This window comes from Phoxinus phoxinus, assembly GCF_949152265.1.
Source record: "Phoxinus phoxinus genome assembly, chromosome: 10".
Classification (NCBI taxonomy): Eukaryota; Metazoa; Chordata; class Actinopteri; order Cypriniformes; family Leuciscidae; genus Phoxinus; species Phoxinus phoxinus.
Window position 1 is genome coordinate 32,816,146 of NC_136885.1, and position 21,701 is coordinate 32,837,846.

At 35.8% G+C, this 21,701-nt stretch overlaps 1 protein-coding gene across 8 annotated transcripts in view; it reads right to left on the reverse strand.

Annotated features, from left to right (window-relative positions):
- kif13a (kinesin family member 13A) overlaps positions 1 to 21,701 on the reverse strand; it is an 84,641-nt gene that overhangs the window by 16,177 nt on the left and 46,763 nt on the right. For 5 of the 8 annotated variants that reach the window (XM_079624965.1, XM_079624961.1, XM_079624964.1 and 2 more), the window contains 13 exons: positions 19,926 to 20,012; positions 19,675 to 19,850; positions 17,162 to 17,381; positions 11,340 to 11,502; positions 10,458 to 10,601; positions 9,805 to 9,945; positions 9,554 to 9,718; positions 8,201 to 8,374; positions 7,286 to 7,437; positions 6,195 to 6,327; positions 5,916 to 6,062; positions 3,770 to 3,802; positions 865 to 964 (listed from right to left, as the gene is read on the reverse strand). In XM_079624965.1, coding sequence (XP_079481091.1) covers positions 865 to 964; positions 3,770 to 3,802; positions 5,916 to 6,062; positions 6,195 to 6,327; positions 7,286 to 7,437; positions 8,201 to 8,374; positions 9,554 to 9,718; positions 9,805 to 9,945; positions 10,458 to 10,601; positions 11,340 to 11,502; positions 17,162 to 17,381; positions 19,675 to 19,850; positions 19,926 to 20,012 — 1,835 coding nt within the window. The remainder of the gene's footprint in view (positions 1 to 864; positions 965 to 3,769; positions 3,803 to 5,915; positions 6,063 to 6,194; positions 6,328 to 7,285; positions 7,438 to 8,200; positions 8,375 to 9,553; positions 9,719 to 9,804; positions 9,946 to 10,457; positions 10,602 to 11,339; positions 11,503 to 17,161; positions 17,382 to 19,674; positions 19,851 to 19,925; positions 20,013 to 21,701) is intronic. The other 3 variants (XM_079624963.1, XM_079624967.1, XM_079624962.1) reach the window with 1 other exon arrangement.

Below are 21,701 nucleotides of genomic sequence, written 5' to 3' on the forward strand. Positions count from 1 at the left end.
CAGAGAAGCAATTCTGTCCAAAAGTAGAAGACCTAAAGTTGACATAACAGTCTCCTCTGGAGGAGGTTTGCGTTGTTCTAAGTCCTACCTCTTCACACGATTTCACAAACCTTCTCAGGGGCTGTGGTGCCATATACATGTTAAAGCTGTTAAACATGCAAGTATTATGCAATCATAAGAGACATTTCTCCTTATATAGAACCTTTTTGTCACATAAAGAGCTCTTTAAAATTGAGTCAAGAATCCTAGGGTTCTAAATAGAACTTTTTGTCTAAGAGTGTAGAATGCAGATTTTGAGATATTCCTAATATGTGCATCCAGGGTCAAATAAGCATCAACAATAACACCAAGGTTTATGAGCTTGAGAAGACAGCTCAGATTACCAAACAAATTACTGTCTAATTCTGTTGAACCCAAAAGAAGATATTGTGAAGAAACTCCTAAAGGTTTGGAACAACTTGAGAGTGAGTATATGATGACAGAAATAAAATTTTGGGGTGAACTATCACTTTTTAAAGGTAGAAAAAACAATAGCATAATATTCACAACAATCTTTAAATACATTCCTTTTCTTATCAGGCCTGTTCTACGTTCAAATTAAAAATGTACCGGTAATCGTAAAAATATATCAATGCATTACAATGCTAGAACGATGTGTAAATAAGGTTTCCATTAAGGTAACAGGAACATTGTATCAAACTATTTTGAAAGGTGGTATCTAATTTGTTTTAAGTGTAAATAGACATCAATTCTTTGAGCCATGATTTGACATGTATCCTCATGAACAGCAGTAGCAGTTTCATAACTGTATGTAAACAACTGTAACCAGAAAATCCCAGAATGACACATGCTTTAAACTCCAACCTGACTTGTTGAAGATCTTCTTGATCTGCTCTTCCAGATATTCCCTGCGCTTGATGAGGGCATCAGACCAGCGATCCCGCACACAGTTCAGGTCCTCCTCCTGTTCACATACAGCAGAAGAACAGTGAGACCTCAGCTGAACTGCATTTACAGACCACTCTTTAATCAGCCATCAGTGGGCCATTAACACCATTAGGCTCATTTCAATGCACAATTTAAAGTGACTGGAAAATAATCTGAAAATCCCATTTGAATTACATTCCCACTGATCAATTCACTGTAGAGATTACAATAAAGTACATCCATCACACCGTGTCTACAGTCACGCGAGCGGCATGTCAAAATGAAGTAAGTCTTTTAATATAATCAACAACTCCTATGACAAGGGCCGTGACACACCAAGCCGACGGTCTGTCGCCGGTGAGCGTCTGTTGGGCTAATTTTTGCAACATTACATGTACATATGTACAGAATTTCGCACATGAGCATAAAATGACGTCGGCTACCTACAGTACATTAGATAAGTGTTGCTTCTGTTGACAGCAGTTTTCACTGTCTAAAATTACAAATATCATTTGTGTATATTTATTTTGATTAATGATTTTATCTGTTACATGTTACAATTAAATTAGGCATTTACTTGCTCAAAAAACACCTCTTGGCCTGCAGTGCATACAGCTCTGTATTATTTTGAATTTAATTAATCGGGCCGTATTTTATCAATCTGAAACGCAAGTAACTTTGTGGACGGATCTATCTTGCGCTGTTGCTATTTTACCGGCGAGTAAATGACTCTTGCGCCCGACGTAAATCTAAAATGTGTTGGTCTGAAGTTGCTTCATTACTCATAGCTGTGGTCTGGGCGTAACGTGCAATAAACCAATCAGAGCGTTGTCTCACATTCCCTTTAAGAGCCGGTGCGCTTGTCCCATGGCGGATTGATATTATAACGGCGGATTTGCCAGCGCACGCAACTTACATGATGGTAACGGTGATTTCTCAGTCTTCAGAATTTAGTTTCCTGGTTCTTGACGGACAACCCACAGTCAGATGTCCTTATATACCGATGTGTCTCGCCACTATTGATCAAACAGGTTTGATCCGTCATTACTACAATTAGCCTGAATAATAATGTGTAAGCTAGACTTATGCCTATTTTTCACATCTTCATGGACACCACAATGATTTCCCTCGTGTGGTAATATTTTTCCTTGTAATTATGTATGGTTTGCAAAAATATGAACTGCTGTGTCTGTGTAGATGAGAGAAGCGAAGTGTATGTGTGTTGTGCACACGCTACATTATGGCCAAGCATGCGCTCTTAAAATAGCATCTGAATAACGCCCCGCTGACTTTAGACTAGGTTTGTCCTGGTCTGTGGCGGAATTGTTTTCTGAAACTGTAAAATATCACCAGGGAACGTTTGCGCCGGAACACGCTCCTCTTTTAGCACAAGTTCATTCCCTAATTTACAGACGTGCGTCTGTGGAGGGAAAAGTCCGCTGTGCGTCGGGTGCAAAATAGGAATGATACATGCGTCGGCGTACAAGTAATTTGCGCTGGGTGCAAGATAGCGCCCTTTGAGTATTTCAGTCACATCTGAGCATTTGATCAAGGTCAGCTTAAAATGTTTCTGGTTTCTAAACTTGTTTTTAAAGGATAATTCCGGTATTTAACACCTTGAGTCTATATTGTAGTTTGTTTTGGATGAACAAGAGTGGTGGACAAAATTTTTTTGACAATGGTTCCTCTCTCTCGAGTTTTTGACTATAATAGAATTGGCCATGGACCCATTTAACATTGGAGTCAATGGGCATGTCCGAAAATGTCATTAAAACAGCCAATAATGTTCGTTTACAAAACTGTTAAACTCACCGAGTGATTAGTGGTGTTCGTTGATGTTCCAGAAACAAAAAGTGTTGCGAAATACAGTTTCTGTCGTGTTTTATTCGTCATTGAGCGGAAGTTACACGGTTGTGAAGTGTCTGAAAAAATAGTTCCACTATAGCAAAATAAACCAATTGGAATCATATATTGCGACGATATATTGTTTCTGGAACATCAACGAACACCACTAATCACTTGGTGAGTTTAACAGTTTTGTAAACGAACATTATTGGCTGTTTTAATGACATTTTCGGACATGCCCATTGACTCCAATGTTAAATGGGTCCATGGCCAATTCTATTATAGTCAAAAACTCGAGAGAGGAACCATTGTCAAAAAAATGTTGTCCACCACTCTTGTTCATCCAAAACAAACTACAATATAGACTCAAGGTGTTAAATTCCGGAATTATCCTTTAACCATTTGTACGCACAGCAATAACTACAGAATGTACTATGCCAGTGGCCTTTTTTTTACTGACATTGAGCTTCAAGCTCACGGCTGATTCTGAGGCTTCGTGAATCAGACAACCGCCTGTAGCGTCCAGTGTAGACACGGTGTCAGGTGCACATTTGGAGCCAAGCATCAAAATTCAATATAATCCTTGCACAATACCAAAATAAACAAATAAATGGCATGAATTAATAAAGGCAGATTAAATCCAGTGTGCTGTTTTTGCATTCAAACCCACACAGATGAAGCCGTCAGAAGCAGCGCCATCTAGTGCGGTTCGAATGGACTTCAACATGCAGGAATCATGCAGCCATGCACTGATCATGTGACAGACAGCCGAGTGTTAGTGCAGGAATCTCCACACTTAAAGGTTTAGGATCTCACAGCTTCTTTTGGAAGCATTTCTCACATTACACTCAGCAAGATTATAATATCAGGCTTTCAGACACGGACGATGATTATCATTTCATCCAGGCGACCCACGTACTGTCTCCTGTCTGAAAGCACATGTTCAGCAGCTCACTGTCATCATGCGTGTGGGACAGACAGCAGGAAGTCAGAATACCTGATAACTATCCATATCGTCGTCTTCCTCCTTCTGCCAGGAGAGAATACAGTCTGTCACACACTCTGCTCTGCTGAACTGACTCGCACATGACTCTAAACGCCCATTCACACAGATGTTAAAGTGCCCCTATTATGATATGTTAATTGTTCCTGATTTTGTTTTGGAGTCTCCTACATGTATTTAGGTTTACATGCATCCAAGCTAAAAAAACTTCGGATCATCTCTCAATGTCTCAAACGGTTTGATAAAGTATCCGGTCTCTCTAAACCCCTCCTTTCCGAGAGCTTACTCCTCTCTGATTGGTCTGATGGCCCAGTCTGTTGTGATTGGTCTACTCTGCTCTGATTGGTCAGATGGCCTAGTCTGTTGTGATTGGTCTACTCTGCTCTGATTGGTCAGATGATCCAGTCTGTTGTGATTGGTCTACTCCGCTCTGATTGGTCAGATGATCCAGTCAGCTGTGTTTGGTCTACTCTGCTCTTATTGGTCAGATGGCCTAGTCTGTTGTGATTGGTCTACTCCGCTCTGATTGGTCAGATGGCCTAGTCTGTTGTGATTGGTCTACTCTGCTCTGATTGGTCAGATGGCCCAGTCTGTTGTGATTGGTCTACTCTGTTCTGATTGGTCAGATGACTCAGTCTATTGTGATTGGTCTACTCTGCTCTGATTGGTCAGATGGCCTAGTCTGTTGTGATTGGTCTACTCTGCTCTGATTGGTCAGATGGCCCAGTCTGTTGTGATTGGTCTACTCTGCTCTGATTGGTCAGACAATAACTCCATTCATCATGTTCTTTGAAACTTATCAGACCTTTTACATTCACAAACAGCTATATAACACACATAATAGGCAATAATCATAATAGTGGCACTTTAAAATGAAGCAATGCATCCCTACAAAGCCCTTCATGTTGAAATTTTATGATGAAAGGACAAAATCATAACTGATCAATCAATTATAACTTTTTTGGAGGTCATGTTTCCAGAACCAGCATTCAAGAAATATGAATACCAACCATATCAAGCTGTTGAGTACAAGGAAGGGATATAGTGGCAACAAACAGGAGCCACAAACAACAACGACGATGATATCAACAGCTTGATTTTCACACTCCATGTGAAGGACTCCTCAGGGATGCATTGTGTCATTTTAACATGTTTTCACAGTTGAATCAGCATTGAACCAAATGTCTGAAATTGAAGGCATAATTGATTAATTTTGCAACATTGAACTGAACTGAATCAATATTGAATTGACTTGAGCTGAATAATGACACTATTGTCTTCAGTAGAGCTGTTTATATTTTCATAAATACCAAGTGGTACAAATTGTATGAAATTATATTTTGATGTCACATTACAGCATGCATATGTATTCTTTCTTTTCTCTTTTTCCTTTTTTAAACCATTTCTATTTTAGCTTTTTTTTATGTGGACACAAAGTGATATTACTTGCCGTTTTGTAAAAAAAAAAAGAAAAAGAAAAAAAGTTACTAATATCTAACATTTTAAGCGAATGATGCTCCAGATCAATGTTATTTTAATATCATTGATATACTATTATAGTTTTTGTTAATATTTTGAATTAGATTTTATTTTTGTACTTTCATTTTAATTAAGTTTTAGTAATTCTGTTGTGTGTTTGTCATTTTTATTTTCTTAAATATATTTACAGGTGAAACTCGAAAGATTTTGTGCAAAAGTTCATTTATTTCAGTAATTCAACTTAAAAGGTGAAGCTAATATATTATATAGAATATATTTCAAGCCATTATTTGTTATAATTTTGATGATTATGGCTTACAGCTTATGAAAACCCCAACAAATCTCAGAAAATTAGAATCTTACATGAAATCAATAAAAAAAAGGATTTTAAATACAGAAATGTTGGCCCTCTGAAAAGTATAATCATGCATATGTACTCAGTACTTGGTTTGGGCCCCTTTTGCATGAATTACTGCCTCAATGCGGCGAAATACATGAACTTTTGCACGATATTCAAATTTTTCGAGTTTTACCTGTACAGTATATAGTTCAGTTTTAGTTAATTTAGTACTTCACCTTAATCTACACAAAAAAGTAATGAAAAAGTTTTTCGTTTGCTCCAGATTCTGCTCTAACAGTGTGTTGTGTCAGTTGTAATCACCTGATAGCTGTCCAGAGGTCTCTGTAGTTTTGTGGAGCGAGCGGAAACACAGCCGATAGAGACGGACAGAACGGCTTCCACCATCAACGGCAACGTCCCCGAGTGCTGGACCGGCTGGACACACACCTGAAGCCTCCGAGAGTGACCCTGTGTGTGTGGACGAGAAACGCTAGTGTAAATGGAGAGCATTTTGAAATGAAAATGCCGTTTTGAAATGTATCTGGAGGAATGTAGCCTTTGTCAGATATTGTGAATGAGATTGAAGTGCCAGCGTCGCACCTGCCGAAGCTGAAACACTCCTCCAGTGCTGATGTCTTTGTTGGGATGCAGCTCTACAGACGAATACTCGCCCTGCTCATTCAACTCCTGTATGGAGACCCACAGCTCTATCCTACGAGACACTTCACTCCACCTGTCACACACACACACACACACACACGTATGAAAGACTACCACGATACCAAACGTTCAGTAGTCATTACCAATACCAGTAAAATGTCATGGTCCTCCGTACCAATTTTGTTAAATGTTGAAATTAACATTAACTAAGATTAATAAATGACTTTAGAAGTATTGTTAGTTCATGTTAACTGATGTAGTAAAACTCATGTTGACAAATGAAACCTTATTGTAAAGTGTTACCAAAGGAATAAATGAAAAGCACAGAAGCACATCACAGGTAACAGAAGAAGTGGCGGGTCTACAGATCTGCAGTATTTTGAAATATCAGATTTTTTTGTCCCGTCACTTGCTGGTTATTACAATGCCAAACGTCGTAATTTCAGATTCAGTCTTGCATTTTTATAGACTTGTCACTCCTGAAACACTGCAGTGTATACTTAGAAGCATTAAAAAAAAAAAGTTTATTCAAGTTTATTAAAACTTTTAACTTCAAATATGCATGGGAGTGTTTTGAAAGGCTTGTATCGTTAGGTCCACCACGTTAAGTCACCATTAAATAAAAATGGACAACTTTTTTATGGTATATTGGTAGTATTTTGTATAAATGATTCATAAATGCACATCATAATTTTTTTAAATTCATATGCCCTTGTAATCTTTAAATAACTTTGTCTCTCTTCTCTTCTCTGATGATGTGTTTAGTTTACTGACAACCTGTCACTCACATGAGATCCACCAATAGCAAACCACAACCATCCAACCAATTCCCTACAGACAAAAATAAGTCTCAGCCTACATTTGTTCTTGTTCGAGAAGCTGTTTGACTCAGATATATGTCACAATAGGGAAGAAAATACTATCGCAACTTTCATTTCATACCATCTTTAAAATGTAAGCATCGTCTTGGTACCAAAGTACATTTGACAACACTAGTCAACATGCATGAGTGTATCTGTAAGTAAATGCACCTGTCTCTGAGCGTCCGTGTCTTGTCCTGCAGTGCATCGAGCTCCCAGACGGAGCGGCCGTTACCTGCGTACCGGTGACCCCAGACCTCGATGGCCAGAGCCCCATCTGAGATGAACTCCAGAAACTCCTCCGTCACATGCACCACGAAATCCTGCCAACACAAGCAGAAACGCACTGGATTTCTACACGTTCTGAAGAGAATCTGTGAGCTTGATGTGCAAAACTTCATTGATGCTACAGAAGTGAACTGGTCCATGTCAAAACAGTGCACTCTTATTAGATTTACAGACACTCAACATAAAAAACTAACTTAGTGTTAGAGGAGTTATCACATCTCTAGGAACACTAGTAATAACAATAAATAAAATAATAATACATAAATAAACAAAATATTTTTTGTATATCACCTTCACTCGATCTTGTTTCATCACTAGGAGCACTAGTAATAATTATAATACAAAAAATATAATAAAACTGGTGTGTTGAGCTGAAATACACCCGGTTTCCCCATATACAAGTTCATATTGATGGGTACTTTAAACAGGGTTATTATAATTAACTAAACTTAAACCATAAGAAACATTTTTGTTGTATGACAAAAATAAAATTAACTGAAATAAAATATAAGAAAACATTTTTAAATCTAGTTGCCACTTCTCATTTTCATTTAGTTTAACTTGATGTACTGAAATAACTAAACCTAAAAATGTATTCATAGACATATATATTTTTTTTTTAACTAAAACAGCAAAACCACACAACTAAATTACAAAAACTTTAACTAAAACAAATGAAAATTAAAAAAAATAAAGATGTAAAAAACATTCAAAATATGAATAAGAACTATAATAGTATCTCAATGATACTAAAACAGCGCTGGCTCTTCAGTAAATGTCTGCTGTAGGAGTTTTTACCCTGCAGTGGTGGAAGCGCACGGTGAACTCGGCGTCGGGGGTGCGCGGGGTGGGCGTGTCCGGGCTGATCATGGGCGGAGCCACAGCCGGCTCTGACTGTTCCCAGAAGCTGTACTGACAGAAGACGAAGTTGGACAGGTTGAGAGGCAAACCAGACGCCTCTCGGATCCGCACCTGACACAAGGAGACAACACTACAGTGAGTGTTTGTGACAACACTAAACCAGGGTGACTATACTTAAATCAAACTAAAACCATTAAAAAAAAAAAATGTGTTGCTTGAAATAAAATAAAACTTCAACTTGTTTTGTGTCAGCTAGTTACCAAGCCAAAACTAAAATAACTAAACCTAAAATTGAAATTGAAATTAATAACTATAAAGACATATAAAAAAATATATATATAAAAAAGGTACAAAATAACAACTCAATTATTAAAAATCCAACAAAAACTAAAATGGAAATTATAAAAATAGAAACTAATTCAAAATATTAATAAAAACTTAAATAGTATTTTTAGTGATACTAAAATAACACTGCACTCAACACATCTGACTCTTTCTATTAAACACAAGACCAGTAGATCAGATTTGTTTGATTTCACCACATATATGATCACATTTTTAAATGTATAAAAAAAAAAATCATTAAGAAGTTATAATAAGAAAACAGATGATATTCATACATTTACTGTTGCTGGAAAACAATGGCATGTTTGCTCTGTTTGTTTGCAGGGCACAGAATTTGGCCAAGAAATGTGTAAATATATACAGTGCCTAGAAAAAGTGAACACACATGCTAAAGCTGACTAAAAAGAGGAATAAAAAAATCATCTTTTGGAAATGGATCTTAATGCCTTAACACCTAGAGATTGGCATGGGTTTATTTCAGTTCGCCTAATAGCTGGCTTGATTTGCATTGAGAGATGATCTTATGGAAAGTACCCCATGCCAATCTCTAGGTACGGTGAAGGGTGTGTGAGGATGTGCGGCTATTTTAATTTTAGGGAACTTCATCAGGATGCATAGTATCCTGGATCCATGAAATAACTGGCCTTTAAAAATAAAAATCTGCCGGCCTCTATGGGAATTTAACATAGGGGTGTCCTGACTTATGCACCCTGTATTTTAAGGAAGAACATTTATTTATTGACAATACTTTATTCATTCACAAAGAAAATTGGTGTCCTTAAAGGTTGGAGTTTTCATAATTTTATTTAATTAAGGCATTCAGATCAATTTCCAAAAGATTATTTTTTTAGTCAACTTTAGCATGTGTGTGTTCACTTATTCTAGGTATATATGCAGATGCAGAGATGAGTTTGTATAAAATTAACAGAATACTGAGCCCTTTACCCTGCATGTGAGTTTTCTGGCCATGTGGACGATCTCTCCATTATTGTCCATGACCTCGTATCCGCTGCTCTCGCTGGAGTTCTCGGAGGAATCGTCTCCTCCCGCCAGACGCTCCGGCACGACTCCGCTCACACGGACCAGCTCCACGTGCAGGCGACCGGCGACCTGCCAAAGCAGCAGCACGGGTGTGTGTGAGACACGCCGCCTAACAGCGGTTCAACAGGTGAACATGTACACGTCGATCTGCCCACCTCTCCCTGCTGGCTGATGATGGGAACCGCATACTGCAGCTTGACGTCATGAAACAGACACTCCAGGAACACGTTCGCTACGCCGATGAGGTTGTGATTCTCTTGAGCTTCATAGAACGGATCTCCTGCCTTATTGAGCAGCTGGTAAAAATGCAGGAAAAAAAGTCTTTTTACAGAAACGTTCATACGTTTGGGGGGTCGGTCTTTTATGCTCACCAACCAAGGCTGCATTTATTTGAGCAAAAAACAGCAATACTGTGAAATATTATTACAATTTAAAAGAATTGTTTTTTATTTGAATTTATTTTAATTTGAGTATATATTGTAATTTATTTCTGTGATCAAAGCTGAATTTTCAGCATCATTATTTCAGACTTCAGACATACAGACTTCAGTGTCACATGATCCTTCAGAAATAATTCTGATATCCTGATTTGCTGCTCAAGAAACATTTATGAGTATTATCAGTGTTGAAAACAGTTGAGCTGCTTTATATTTTTGTGGGAAATTCTTTGATGAATAGAAAGTTCAAAAGGAAAGCATTTATTTTAAGCATAATCTTTTGTTACATTACAAATGTTTTAACTGAGACATTTGATAAATTTGATGAGACTTTGCTGAATAAAAAGTATAAATTTCTTTCAATTTCTTACCACTTCCTGTGTGCCTTCCCTCCAGTCCCTGTAGTGGTCTCTCATGTCCACTAGTTTGTTCTCTAATTTCTCGATGGTCCAAACCTGTGTTCCCTTCCCTTTACGCCGCACCTGGATCGCTGGTTCACTGACTATAGCGCCACGCTGGGGTTCAAATTATTGCAGAACATCCATTTAATATTACAGAGGAAACAATACAGAGACTTCCGAATGGATTAATGAAAAGCATAAATAAATAAACAAACATGTAAATATATGAGAAAAATAAAGTTTTTTTTTTTTTTATTAAATAAAGTTAACCAATAATAAATAAATGAATCAATAAGTAAATATTAAATAACATAAATAAGAAAAAAAATAAATTAGTAAAAAAATAAATAAATTAACAAATAAGTAAATAAATAAACAACTGAATCAGAAATAATGTAAATAATTAAATAAATGAGTAAATAAATAATGAATTAAAAATAAACAAATTATAGAAACAAAAATAAAAAATGTAAAACAAATAAATAAACGAGTAAACAAACTAATTAATAAAGTAAATAAATAAGCAAAATAAATAAATAAGGACATAAACAAATGAATAAAAAATATCAATCTGTAAATAAAGGACTAAATAAAAGAATAAATGAAAGAATTACAAAAGAAATACAAATTAATAAATAAAGTAAATAAATGAGTAAATGAATGAATGCAATGTATGAATAAGTAAAATAAATAAATAAGCTAAAAAAAGCATAAGTAAATGAGTAAATAAATAAATGGGTAAGAAAACTTAGCTTGGTGTGTGTATTGTTTGGTCTTAAGACACATTGCTTGTCCACTGGTGTGGATAAAAGCATCCGCTGGATAAAGGAATGTAAATGTGTGTCCTCTCACCTTGCGGTTGGCGCTGAGGTTGGCGGCCGGTATCTGCAGCGTGACCTGGTAGTCGGTGAGTTTGAGCATCTCCTCGGACAGGAAGTTGGCCTCTCGCACCAGTGCGTTTGCTCTCACCACCTGCTCGCGCAGCCGAGACAGACTCTGGCGGAACAGCTCGTCCCTGGAAAACACAGAGGCACATTCACTGAGACCACGACACACTAGAAAGCATGGCTGGATGAATGGAGGATAAAATGTCCAGGGAATGTTAAATGTGAGTGTTACAGGGATTCACTTCTCTGTGTGAGAATGTGTGTGTAGGTTTGGGTGAGATATAATGTGAAATCACAGGTTGTAAACAATATGAATCTACTCCAAAACCTAGTGAGCTGGCAGCATTTTACGGCTTCATAGGCACAATCTCCAACACGAAGGCGGTTTCTAACAGGTAGACAGCTGGATTATGCAGCAACTCATATGCATATTTTGAATGGTACATCCAGTCAGGATTTAAAGGTACAATATGTAATATTTTTGTAATAAAATTAAAAAAACACTTCCACAGTGTGATATAATATGTAACCTTGGACCACAAAACCAGTCACATGGATACATTTTATTAAATTGAGATTTATACATCAATTGAAAGCTGAATAAATAAGCTTTCCAGTGATGTATGGTTTGTTAAGATAGGACAATATTTGGTCGAGATACAACTATTTGAAAATCTGGAATCTGAGAGAACAAAAAAAATCGAAACATTGAGAAAATCTCCTATAAAGTTGTCCATTTATGTTCGCGATTGTGCTGCATTCACTCACAAAAATAAATGTTTTATATATTTACAGTAGGAAATTTACAAAATATCTTCATAGAACATGATCTTTACGGCATAAAAGAAAAATGGATAATTTTGACCCATACTATGTATTGTTGGCTATTGCCACAAATATACCCGTGCAACTTGTGACTGGTTTTGCGATCCAGGGTCACATATTTCATGTAGTTGTGTAATTACATTATTCCAAAAATTCCAAAGGATCTGTAAATCCAGAGAAATTACAGTTTTAAATAATGGCTCGTCCCTTGTCATTGTTGCATATCAATGACATAGAAATTATACTTCGATGTCTCATTATCGGCCGTTTCAATGGGCCGCCATTGGTAAGCCGCTAATGAGGGATCTATGTATAAATATATATGATATAATATCTCGCCGCGGCCGCTGTTGTGTTGTTCAGTCATCAGGGTTCACGATGATTGATTGGCGAGAACAGAACATCAAAAAAAAAAACTGAGGCAAGCAGGCTTTGGGACAAACAAGTATCAATATCGGCACAGCGTTTTCAGGATGGAGAGAGCTTTGCGACAAACTTGGACTTGATCTGTCGACAGAGACTCGTCGCTCTCGCATGTGTTTTAATAGACAGGTAAGCAAATATATATTATTTATTGCACACATACAGTTATATTGCACTCTGTTTGTTCTTCAGTAATGCTTTTTATCAAGTCTGGTGACCAAGTCTATGGCAATGAAATTAAATACAGTAGCCTATGTGTTGAACAAAAATATGTACTATTTAGACCTTATTTGCAGATACTGTGGGTTTGTTCAAATGTACATTTAGTACGATTGTTTTAAACGTGCAAAAACTGCAGCATTAACCCTGCACCAAATCTTTTGACAAATAGTCACATGTTAGTAATAGGCTAATATAGCATTACATTTCACGTTTCTTGTAGCTAATTCATTACGATGACATGGAAAAGTGTGATCAAACGTACAGGTAATACAAAAACTAATTTATGTAAGGGTTAATGCCCTTAAAGGACAAGTTCGGTATTTTACACTTAAAGCCCTATTTACAGATCGTATCTGATGAAATAGAACGGTTAAGATTAAAATTTGGACACATGCTCCTGTCCCGAGAATTTTAGTTTTATTTAGCGTTTGTGGACCTATTTTGCCGAACGCGTCACACCCAGATTCTTCCGTTGAGAGCTTGAATAATAGACACCAGTTGGTGGCGATAATGCACCTTTGCCGATTGCAAGCAAACCGCTGGCATTTCATTTAATACACAGAAGAAGCAGAAGAAGAAGCGGCGGAGGAATATCGTACCTCACAGCACATTCAATACAATCAATGGAGTTGGACAAACACTACGATAAAACCTGTTGGAAAGCATCTTTTTCAGCGATTTTTTTTGGGACCGTATCAGTGAACACCCCTGACCACTCGGTGAGTTTCACGTCTTTGTAAACGAAAGTTTAATGTGTTTTAGGAAGGAATCTGCCAGTGCACATAGACAACCATTGTGGGGGTGGGGGGGGGGGGGGAAGCTAAATAAAACTAAAATTCTCGGGACAGGAGCATGTGTCCAAATTTTAATCTTAACCGTTCTATTTCATCAGATACGATCTGTAAACAGGGCTTTAAGTGTAAAATACCGAACTTGTCCTTTAATGCCCATTAACCCGCTTATACCATGTTCATTGCCAAATAACAAAATTTTAAAACATTCGTTTATATTTTAATTAGTTTTACAATCGAAATCTAACGTTTTAGAACTCCTTTACTAGGTATCCTACATCACTTTTTAATGGACACCCTGCAGCCAATCAAAATCGAGTATTCACTCGGACCATAGTATAATAGCTGATAAATAATGTATATGATTCGTGAATTCCATAAACCTCTGGATGGTGAAAACGACATCTCTCATCGTTCCACTCTACTTGCTACTCACCTGGCCACTTCATGGGTTTTCTGTGATTGGATAGCTATCCGATCGTGAAAAGGCCAGGTGTAAATGCCCTCCGAAGCGCATTCGAGACGGATTTTAATCCGATCGCTCAAACCACATCAGGAGGAGTTCTGGGCCACAGACGAAACTGGACAAGTGTAAATGCATCTGGTTCTTGAAACCACATATGTAAATTTTACTCCTCCCAAAAATGCAAAAAAATAAAGTGAGGGAGCGTGTTATAGGCTATATGTCATCATGTTATAGTCAGATATGACGGCGCTACTGCAACACGCATCACCGCAGATGAGCATCTATTCATCAAGCCAACGTGCACTATCACAAATCAAAGTGAAAGTAAGTCACAGTCAAGGGTTAACACACAATCATCTTCATTAAAAGTAAAGAAACTAAATGATCTTACCAGGGCTGTTGCCGCTCTCTCTTATTGCGGTCTTTGATTTAGAAATTTTATCTGATGATCAATAAAATGCAGCTCATATCTGTTGCTTTCGGTGACGTGCACTCCATTAAATCTGCATATAGCGCAGGAATTGAAGATCGGATTTATATCCGTTTTGCGAAAACACATTTATGTGACCAGTGGGCTGTTCCATAAAAGCCGCTTAGAAAAGCGGGGATTAAAGTCCAAAACCCGACTTGAATAAACCTAACAAATAAGTTGGGGCTAAAGCGGTTTCATAAAAGGTAATTCAAGTTCACGCAATCCTACTAATTTGATCCAGGTTTATCTAGTCTAGATAACTGCGTGTGCACGCGTTTCTTAAGCAGCCCTGGAGGTCGATCATAAATCAAATCGATCCACCATCAAACTGCATATATTTTTTGCTGTTTTATGCGTTTGAGACATGGTGTTTGCAAACCTTACATTTCACAGGAATATTCTCCATCTGAAAATCTTAGAAAGTCGTGCAAATAGTTCCATTTTGCTGTAAACTTCACATTGAACGAGCGCTGCTGCGCGCATGCGCGCCAAATAGGAGCGCAATAATTCTGGCTAATATACATTTTGCTTGGAAAATTAATAGGCTATGCGATATTTTATAACACCAGAAATATCTTCTAATTATAATAATTTATCTTTAGGATGTTGGATCAGTTGCAGTGAACTTATATCTCATTAAACTCATATATTTTATAGGCTACTTATAATAAAACAATTGAACAGAAGTAGGCCTAATTCAGGGAATTTTTTTTTTAAGAAACCAAATATAATATAATAAAGATACAAAATATAGTTTTGGGTTTAGGACCTAAGCTACTTAAAAAATATGACTTATACTTATTTAATTAGAATGCTAGGAATTACAGCTTTTAAAGCAATCTTTTTTTCTTTCTTTTTTGAGAAAGCAAGAAGGTTTGGTTAGATTTAGTTTATACTGTGCAGGAGAGGATAACCTGAAATTAAGAGCAAAAGTATACATTTTGAAAAGATATGTGCAACTCTAAAATAGAATATTTGAATATAGAAAATAATAGAATATAGAAAAAGAATATTCCATAAAATAAAGGAATACATATTAGCCTATGAATAAATAACCTTCCCTCCCTTAATTCTAGTTATTTGTTATTTTATTTATTTACTTATTTAATATTTGATATTTAAATAATATTACTTTAATAACTTATTATGAATTATGTGTCATTATAAGAGTTTGATATAAATATGTGAATGTTTGATTTTTTCCTTTTTTTTCATATGTAAAAGTGTCTAAATATGTACTTAATGGTTGTTGTTCTAATTGTTTTTATGTGTTGGTGGGTATTATCACAAAATAAAAAAGTAGAAGGAAAAATAAGATTTATTGGGGGAAAATATTATGTCTTTAAAGGAACTGTCCATTTGTATAATTGTGTCAAATGTATTTGAATTGAAAGACATAATAAAGTACATAAAAAATATATATGCTAAAATATTGGTAGTTGGACATTAGATGTGCCTTATTTAGAATTTTAAACCTACAATTTAGTGTATTTTTAGGATAATAACTGTAAAAGGACTATTGTAATGGGGTAAATCAAGTGTAGGTTAATATAGCAATTACTAAGCTCAGATTCATCTTACCAGTTTAAATGTATACTGTGCTTTTGTAATTATTTATTTTAAATGTTGTGTTTAATCACAAAACATTCAGCCAGTAAGAAAAGAAAACCTGAAGGATATATATGTATATATATATAAACCCCGACATATATATGTTTTTAGGTCTATATTGTCTAATTTATCATTGTAGCCTTATTTAAGTTGATTTTCTTTACTGTATATTTATTTTTGGACTTATAGTGGTTAATAAAGTCAAATAATGGTATGAGAGATTGTCAGTAATTGTGTTCCTATTGGTCAGTGTTAGAGGATCTGTGCAACAACTGAGGCTTAGCCTGACAGTTAGCCTGCCCTGGACCAGGCTAGTTTCCCAGCATAAGTTGCCAGGGTAACTGAGTTTGAACTATTTTAAGTTTGCTTTATGAAACAGAATCAACCGACAATAAGTCTGACTAACCAAAATAAGTCTGGCTTATACTCTAATCTTGGTTTATGGAACAACCCCCAGGTGTAAATGCAATCGTTTTGATATCAACGGTATCAACGTTTTGAATCGTTGTCGGGATCATTTCGGTTTCGCGTATCTACCCCGAAGTGATAAAATTCTGTCTAAAAATGTTTTAAGGTCAGACAAGTAGTTTGTTAAGGCACATATATTCAAATGCGCATAACTATATTATTAATTCTTAATGCGCACGTTAGCGCCATCAGCGTTTCTCACAGGTTCGCGTTTAAAGTCTGTGTAGAGAGAACGATGTCTTCTTAGCGGCCTCTAACTTAATAACTAATGATCGTGGAAGTGAATCAATAAAAACTAACTTTAGCTGGAAAATATCTTTATTCAAGAACCTGTATAAAGCCAAAACAATCTCTGTTACCTTAAATTATCTGTTTATCACTGTAAAGCAGCTTTGAAACAATCTACATTGTTAAAAGCGCTATATAAATGAAGATGACTTGACTTGATAAATCCGATCTGAGAAAACGCATGAAGTGGCCAGGTGTAAAGGCCGAGTCTGCGGTCTCACCTCTCCTCCGTCCACAGCCGCTCTTTGTTGTGTGTGGAGTGTGTGGGGAAGGGCAGGCGGTCGCTGCTGCAGCGCTGGTGTTGCGACACCTTCTCCGGTGAGAGCCGCTGCCGCAGGGACTGAAGCTCGCGCTCGTACATCAGACGCTGCTCCTCCAGAGCCAGACGCTTCTCCTCCAGATACTGCTTCTCCAGCACCTGCACCACGTTCTGCATGGGGTCTGTGTGTGTGGAGACACGGCCCACACAGCTTTACACAAACACACACGCTTTCTGTACTCTCATACATCTAAAAATCAGTGTTACTATCAACCAACGGTTTCTGTGATGAACATAACATAACGTAAATATTAGATGTAAAGGTAACACTTTATTTTACAGTGTCCTTGTTACATATGTTACATGTACTTACCATAGTAATAACAGTAAATTATGCATAATTACATGCAACTAACCCTAAACCAAATCATAATTCTACCCTATGTAAATGCATAGGTTGCTTAATATTACTCAGTAGTTTAATATATAATTACACTGTAACAATGACACCTTAAAATAAAGTGTAAACGATGTAAAACTTAAACGGAAATTAGAAATATTGCCTCGTCAACTAACTGAAATAAAATACGTTTGAGGAAAATTAAAAATAAAATAAAGATAAATAGATATATTTTTTTAAAAGCTAATAAAAATGGCAAAAGCACATAATAAAATGACTTAAACTTAAACTAAAATTAAAATGAAATGGGAAAGTATAAAAAGTAAAAACTAATTCAATACAGTACAATACTTACTATAATACAATATAAATAATATTAAAATAACACTGCTATTAATGGCTGGCTTTCTCCAGGAAAGAAACACTACCTTAAACATCCTTAAAACAAGATATATTTACTTGAGCTAGATATTAGGGTTTGTTTTCAGATAATATATTCAGAAAATATAAGTGTTGCATTGGGAGATTTTTTTCCACTTGTTTGTACTCAAAAAGATAATCAGGTACATTTTTATTTAATTAGTTTTTTTATTTAGTATTTTAATGCTGTTAAATCGATTAATCGCGATAAATCTAACATTAAAGTTTGTAAATATATATATATATATATATATATATATGTATTAGGGCCGGGACTCGATTAAAAAAATTAATCTAATTAATTAGAGGCTTTGTAATGAATTAATCGAAATTAATCGCATTTTAATTGCATATAAATATTTGACCTGAGAACAGTGAGAAGTAATTTTTTTCACATGGATTTTTAGTATACCATTGAATAATGACTGAATACATAAGCTTAAGCAACAAAATATTGTTTATTTTTGTTCAACCAAGTCCAGCAGACCAGTGCTATTTTTTCCATTAAGTGTAGCAATAGCCGTTCCGAATTCCTTGTTGCATAGCTTGCACACAACCATGCTCTTATCGACGCTTCCATCCGTTCGTTTTTTATAACAAAATGTCCCATCCACGGGGTCAAAGCGGTCTCGTCAGCTTCTTTGTTCATGTTCACTGTGGTTTGTTGTTGTCTGAAGTTATCGTTTATATACTGTCTATGGAAGTTATGAACGCTATTGGTGCTCCAGTATAATCGGTCCGCCTAAACTCATCCAGTGAGAAACGTTCCGCGGTGCAAAAATAAGTGCGATTAAAATGCCTTAAAAATGTTTAACGCGTTATTTTTTGTGTAATTAATTAATCTTAATTAACGCGTTAAAGTCCCGGCTCTAATATGTATGTGTGTGTGTGTATATATATAATATATTTATGAACTTTTATGTTAGATGCGATAAATCGTGATTAATCGATTTGACAGGACTAAATTATTTATATATTAAAAATATATATTTTATTTTAATATATAATATATTTTAAAATATTTCATTTAATTGCATTTTCATAATAATGAGAAATGATAATACAAGCAGGTAAATTAATTTTGTTATAGGGGTGTATACAGTAGATGTGATAATCAGCTAAATTGAAATAATTGTTTATTAAAAAATAAGTTACTATTTATTTTGATTGCATTTTCATAATAATTAGCAATGAGAATACAAGCAGGAAAATTAATCTAGTTATAGTTATTTATAAAACGGATAGTTCCAGTCCTCGATTCTGATTGGTTGAGCCGCATTCAAAGCCGTTGTAAATTACTCAACAAACACACACCTGTGACCGCATTACATTAGTGTTACTGCGCAACTGCCGTTTGTGATTCTTTGTTGCTGCGTGTGTTGCTTAGCAACCTCTTTGGAACTACATTGCTTGGCGGAGGAATACATGTGTTAATAACGTTATATTTTTTGTTGCTGGTGTTAATTTTAGGAATAAAATAAATATTAAAACGAATATTTTATGGAGTAACCGCTCGGCATTGTGCCTAACAACGGCCCTTAGCTGTTCTAAACACTTATTGCTTTAATATAGATGTGTTTTATTTTCCATATAAATGAAGCAGTGTGCCTCATGCATGTCTGTGTGTATTGTGTAGTAAAGGCTCTAGCGTGTACCGTTGTTCCCCAGAGTTTTCATCATGACCTCCATCTGTGCAAACTCGTAGCTGTAGTCCTGCTCGGACGAAGCCTCACTGGCCGTCTCCACGTCGGCCTCCACGAAGCTCTCGCGGGAACAGTCCCTCTCCATCTCCTTTAAGCGGTCGCGCCGCTTGCGCTTCGGCAGGTTGATCCTGAGGACGACACGTTCACTCTGATGAAGCCGTACATGTACAGGAGACGCCTGCGCGTGGAGATCTGCAGCTTACCTGAAGAAGTGGTTGTTTCCCCACAGGATGCGATCCCCGTGCCACAGGTGAACCTTGGAGTACAGCATTGTGCCGTTCACACACGTCCTGTGCAGGAAAATAAGGTTAAAAAACATCACAATCAGAATGAAACACAACATTTGATTGGACACAAAAAGTATAAATAAGACAAAGGCACAAGACTGTGTTCCTGGATTTTTTAACCCCTTAAGCGCCCCCCCCCCCCCCCCCTTTTTTTTTAAATAGACATGAAAATGCACATTCCGAACTCGAATATAGATGTAAGATTGGTCTTGTTTTAAAGAAGACATTTGGCAGATTTTTGTAGAAGTGAAATAAATTAAGAAAGTTAAACAGAAAAAAAGTTTGAGTTTATGAAAATGTACAATGTTAAAAATGTAACTATTCATATTTTATATAAAATATATATTTTCAAAACCTGGTGGACTCTAAAAATGCACAAAAAAAATCAAAGCCAAAAAATCTGAACAAGTTGTGTTTCAAATTTTAGGTTGATATGTCAAAAAAATAAGCTTTCAGTGAGATTTTGTTTGGGTGCAGTACCAAACTTTTCCACTAGTTGACATTAATGCCCATATAAGGGCGCCTCCATTTCCATATGTTGTTTCTTTGAGTGATCTGAACCATTATTTTTTACAATTTTCATACAATTTATGAAGTAGACATCCTATTCAGAAGTAGTATTGGAAGTTTGGCAGATTTTGAAATGAATTCGACCTCTAAGAAACTCAAGAAGAACACGTATGTGCATTATAGCTCGCTGCCACATCACTAATGGTGAATCTATCATTTTTTTCTTTATATTCAAAACATTTTCAGACCTTTTTTTCTAAAATAATTGAATGGATGCTATCTTTTGAACTCTTAGCATGAAAACAAACTGAGGTTTCTACCATTCTTTCATGATTTTTCATGTTCATCACTATTTCAAAATAAAGGTCTGAACACGCCTTATAGGAGTATGAAAATATTCTTGTTGCAAATTGATCAATTACGGCTCCTCAGTAATTTATTTTGAAAATCAAATACAGATTGTAAGCTTTCAAATGATATATAGTTTGTCAAGATTAGTTTAGGTTTAGTATAGGATATTACTGTTTTAAATATGTAATGGCTGTGTAAGGGTGCCAATATAAGGGTAATGAGGGAATGAATGAACATCCCATGAAGAGTTGCAAACGACATGACAGAAAAAAACAGTACAACATAAAAAATGCATATATATTTATATAGTTTAAATTACAAAACATTCAGAATAATCAGTGTTGTTATCATGAACTAAAACTAAAAACATTTACATTAATTTATATAAATAATAACAGACATTAGTTAGGCAACATTTCTCATTTTCGTTCAGTTTAATGTAAGCTGAATTGCTAAAACTGAAATAAAAATATGAATTAAGTGAAAAAATATAGTAAAAAACACCCATCAATTATACTATAACTACAATTAAAGTGAAAATTACACACAAAAAAGTGGTCTGAGTGTGTAGGGAGATCTAATTATGTCATTTGCAAAGCCTAATGTATTGTAAAAATATATAAATATCATTTTTAAACGCTTGATATACTTTCTGCAAAATATAATTCTCTATATTTTTTTTCTTCACACATACAACATATATATATATATATTTTCATTTCATTAATTTCTTTTGTTGTTGTTTGAACTGTACTTCTGTATGTAAACACTATGGCGATACAAATGAAGAACATTTGTCATGCTAATAAGCAGCCGGACGTGTGCTCCACA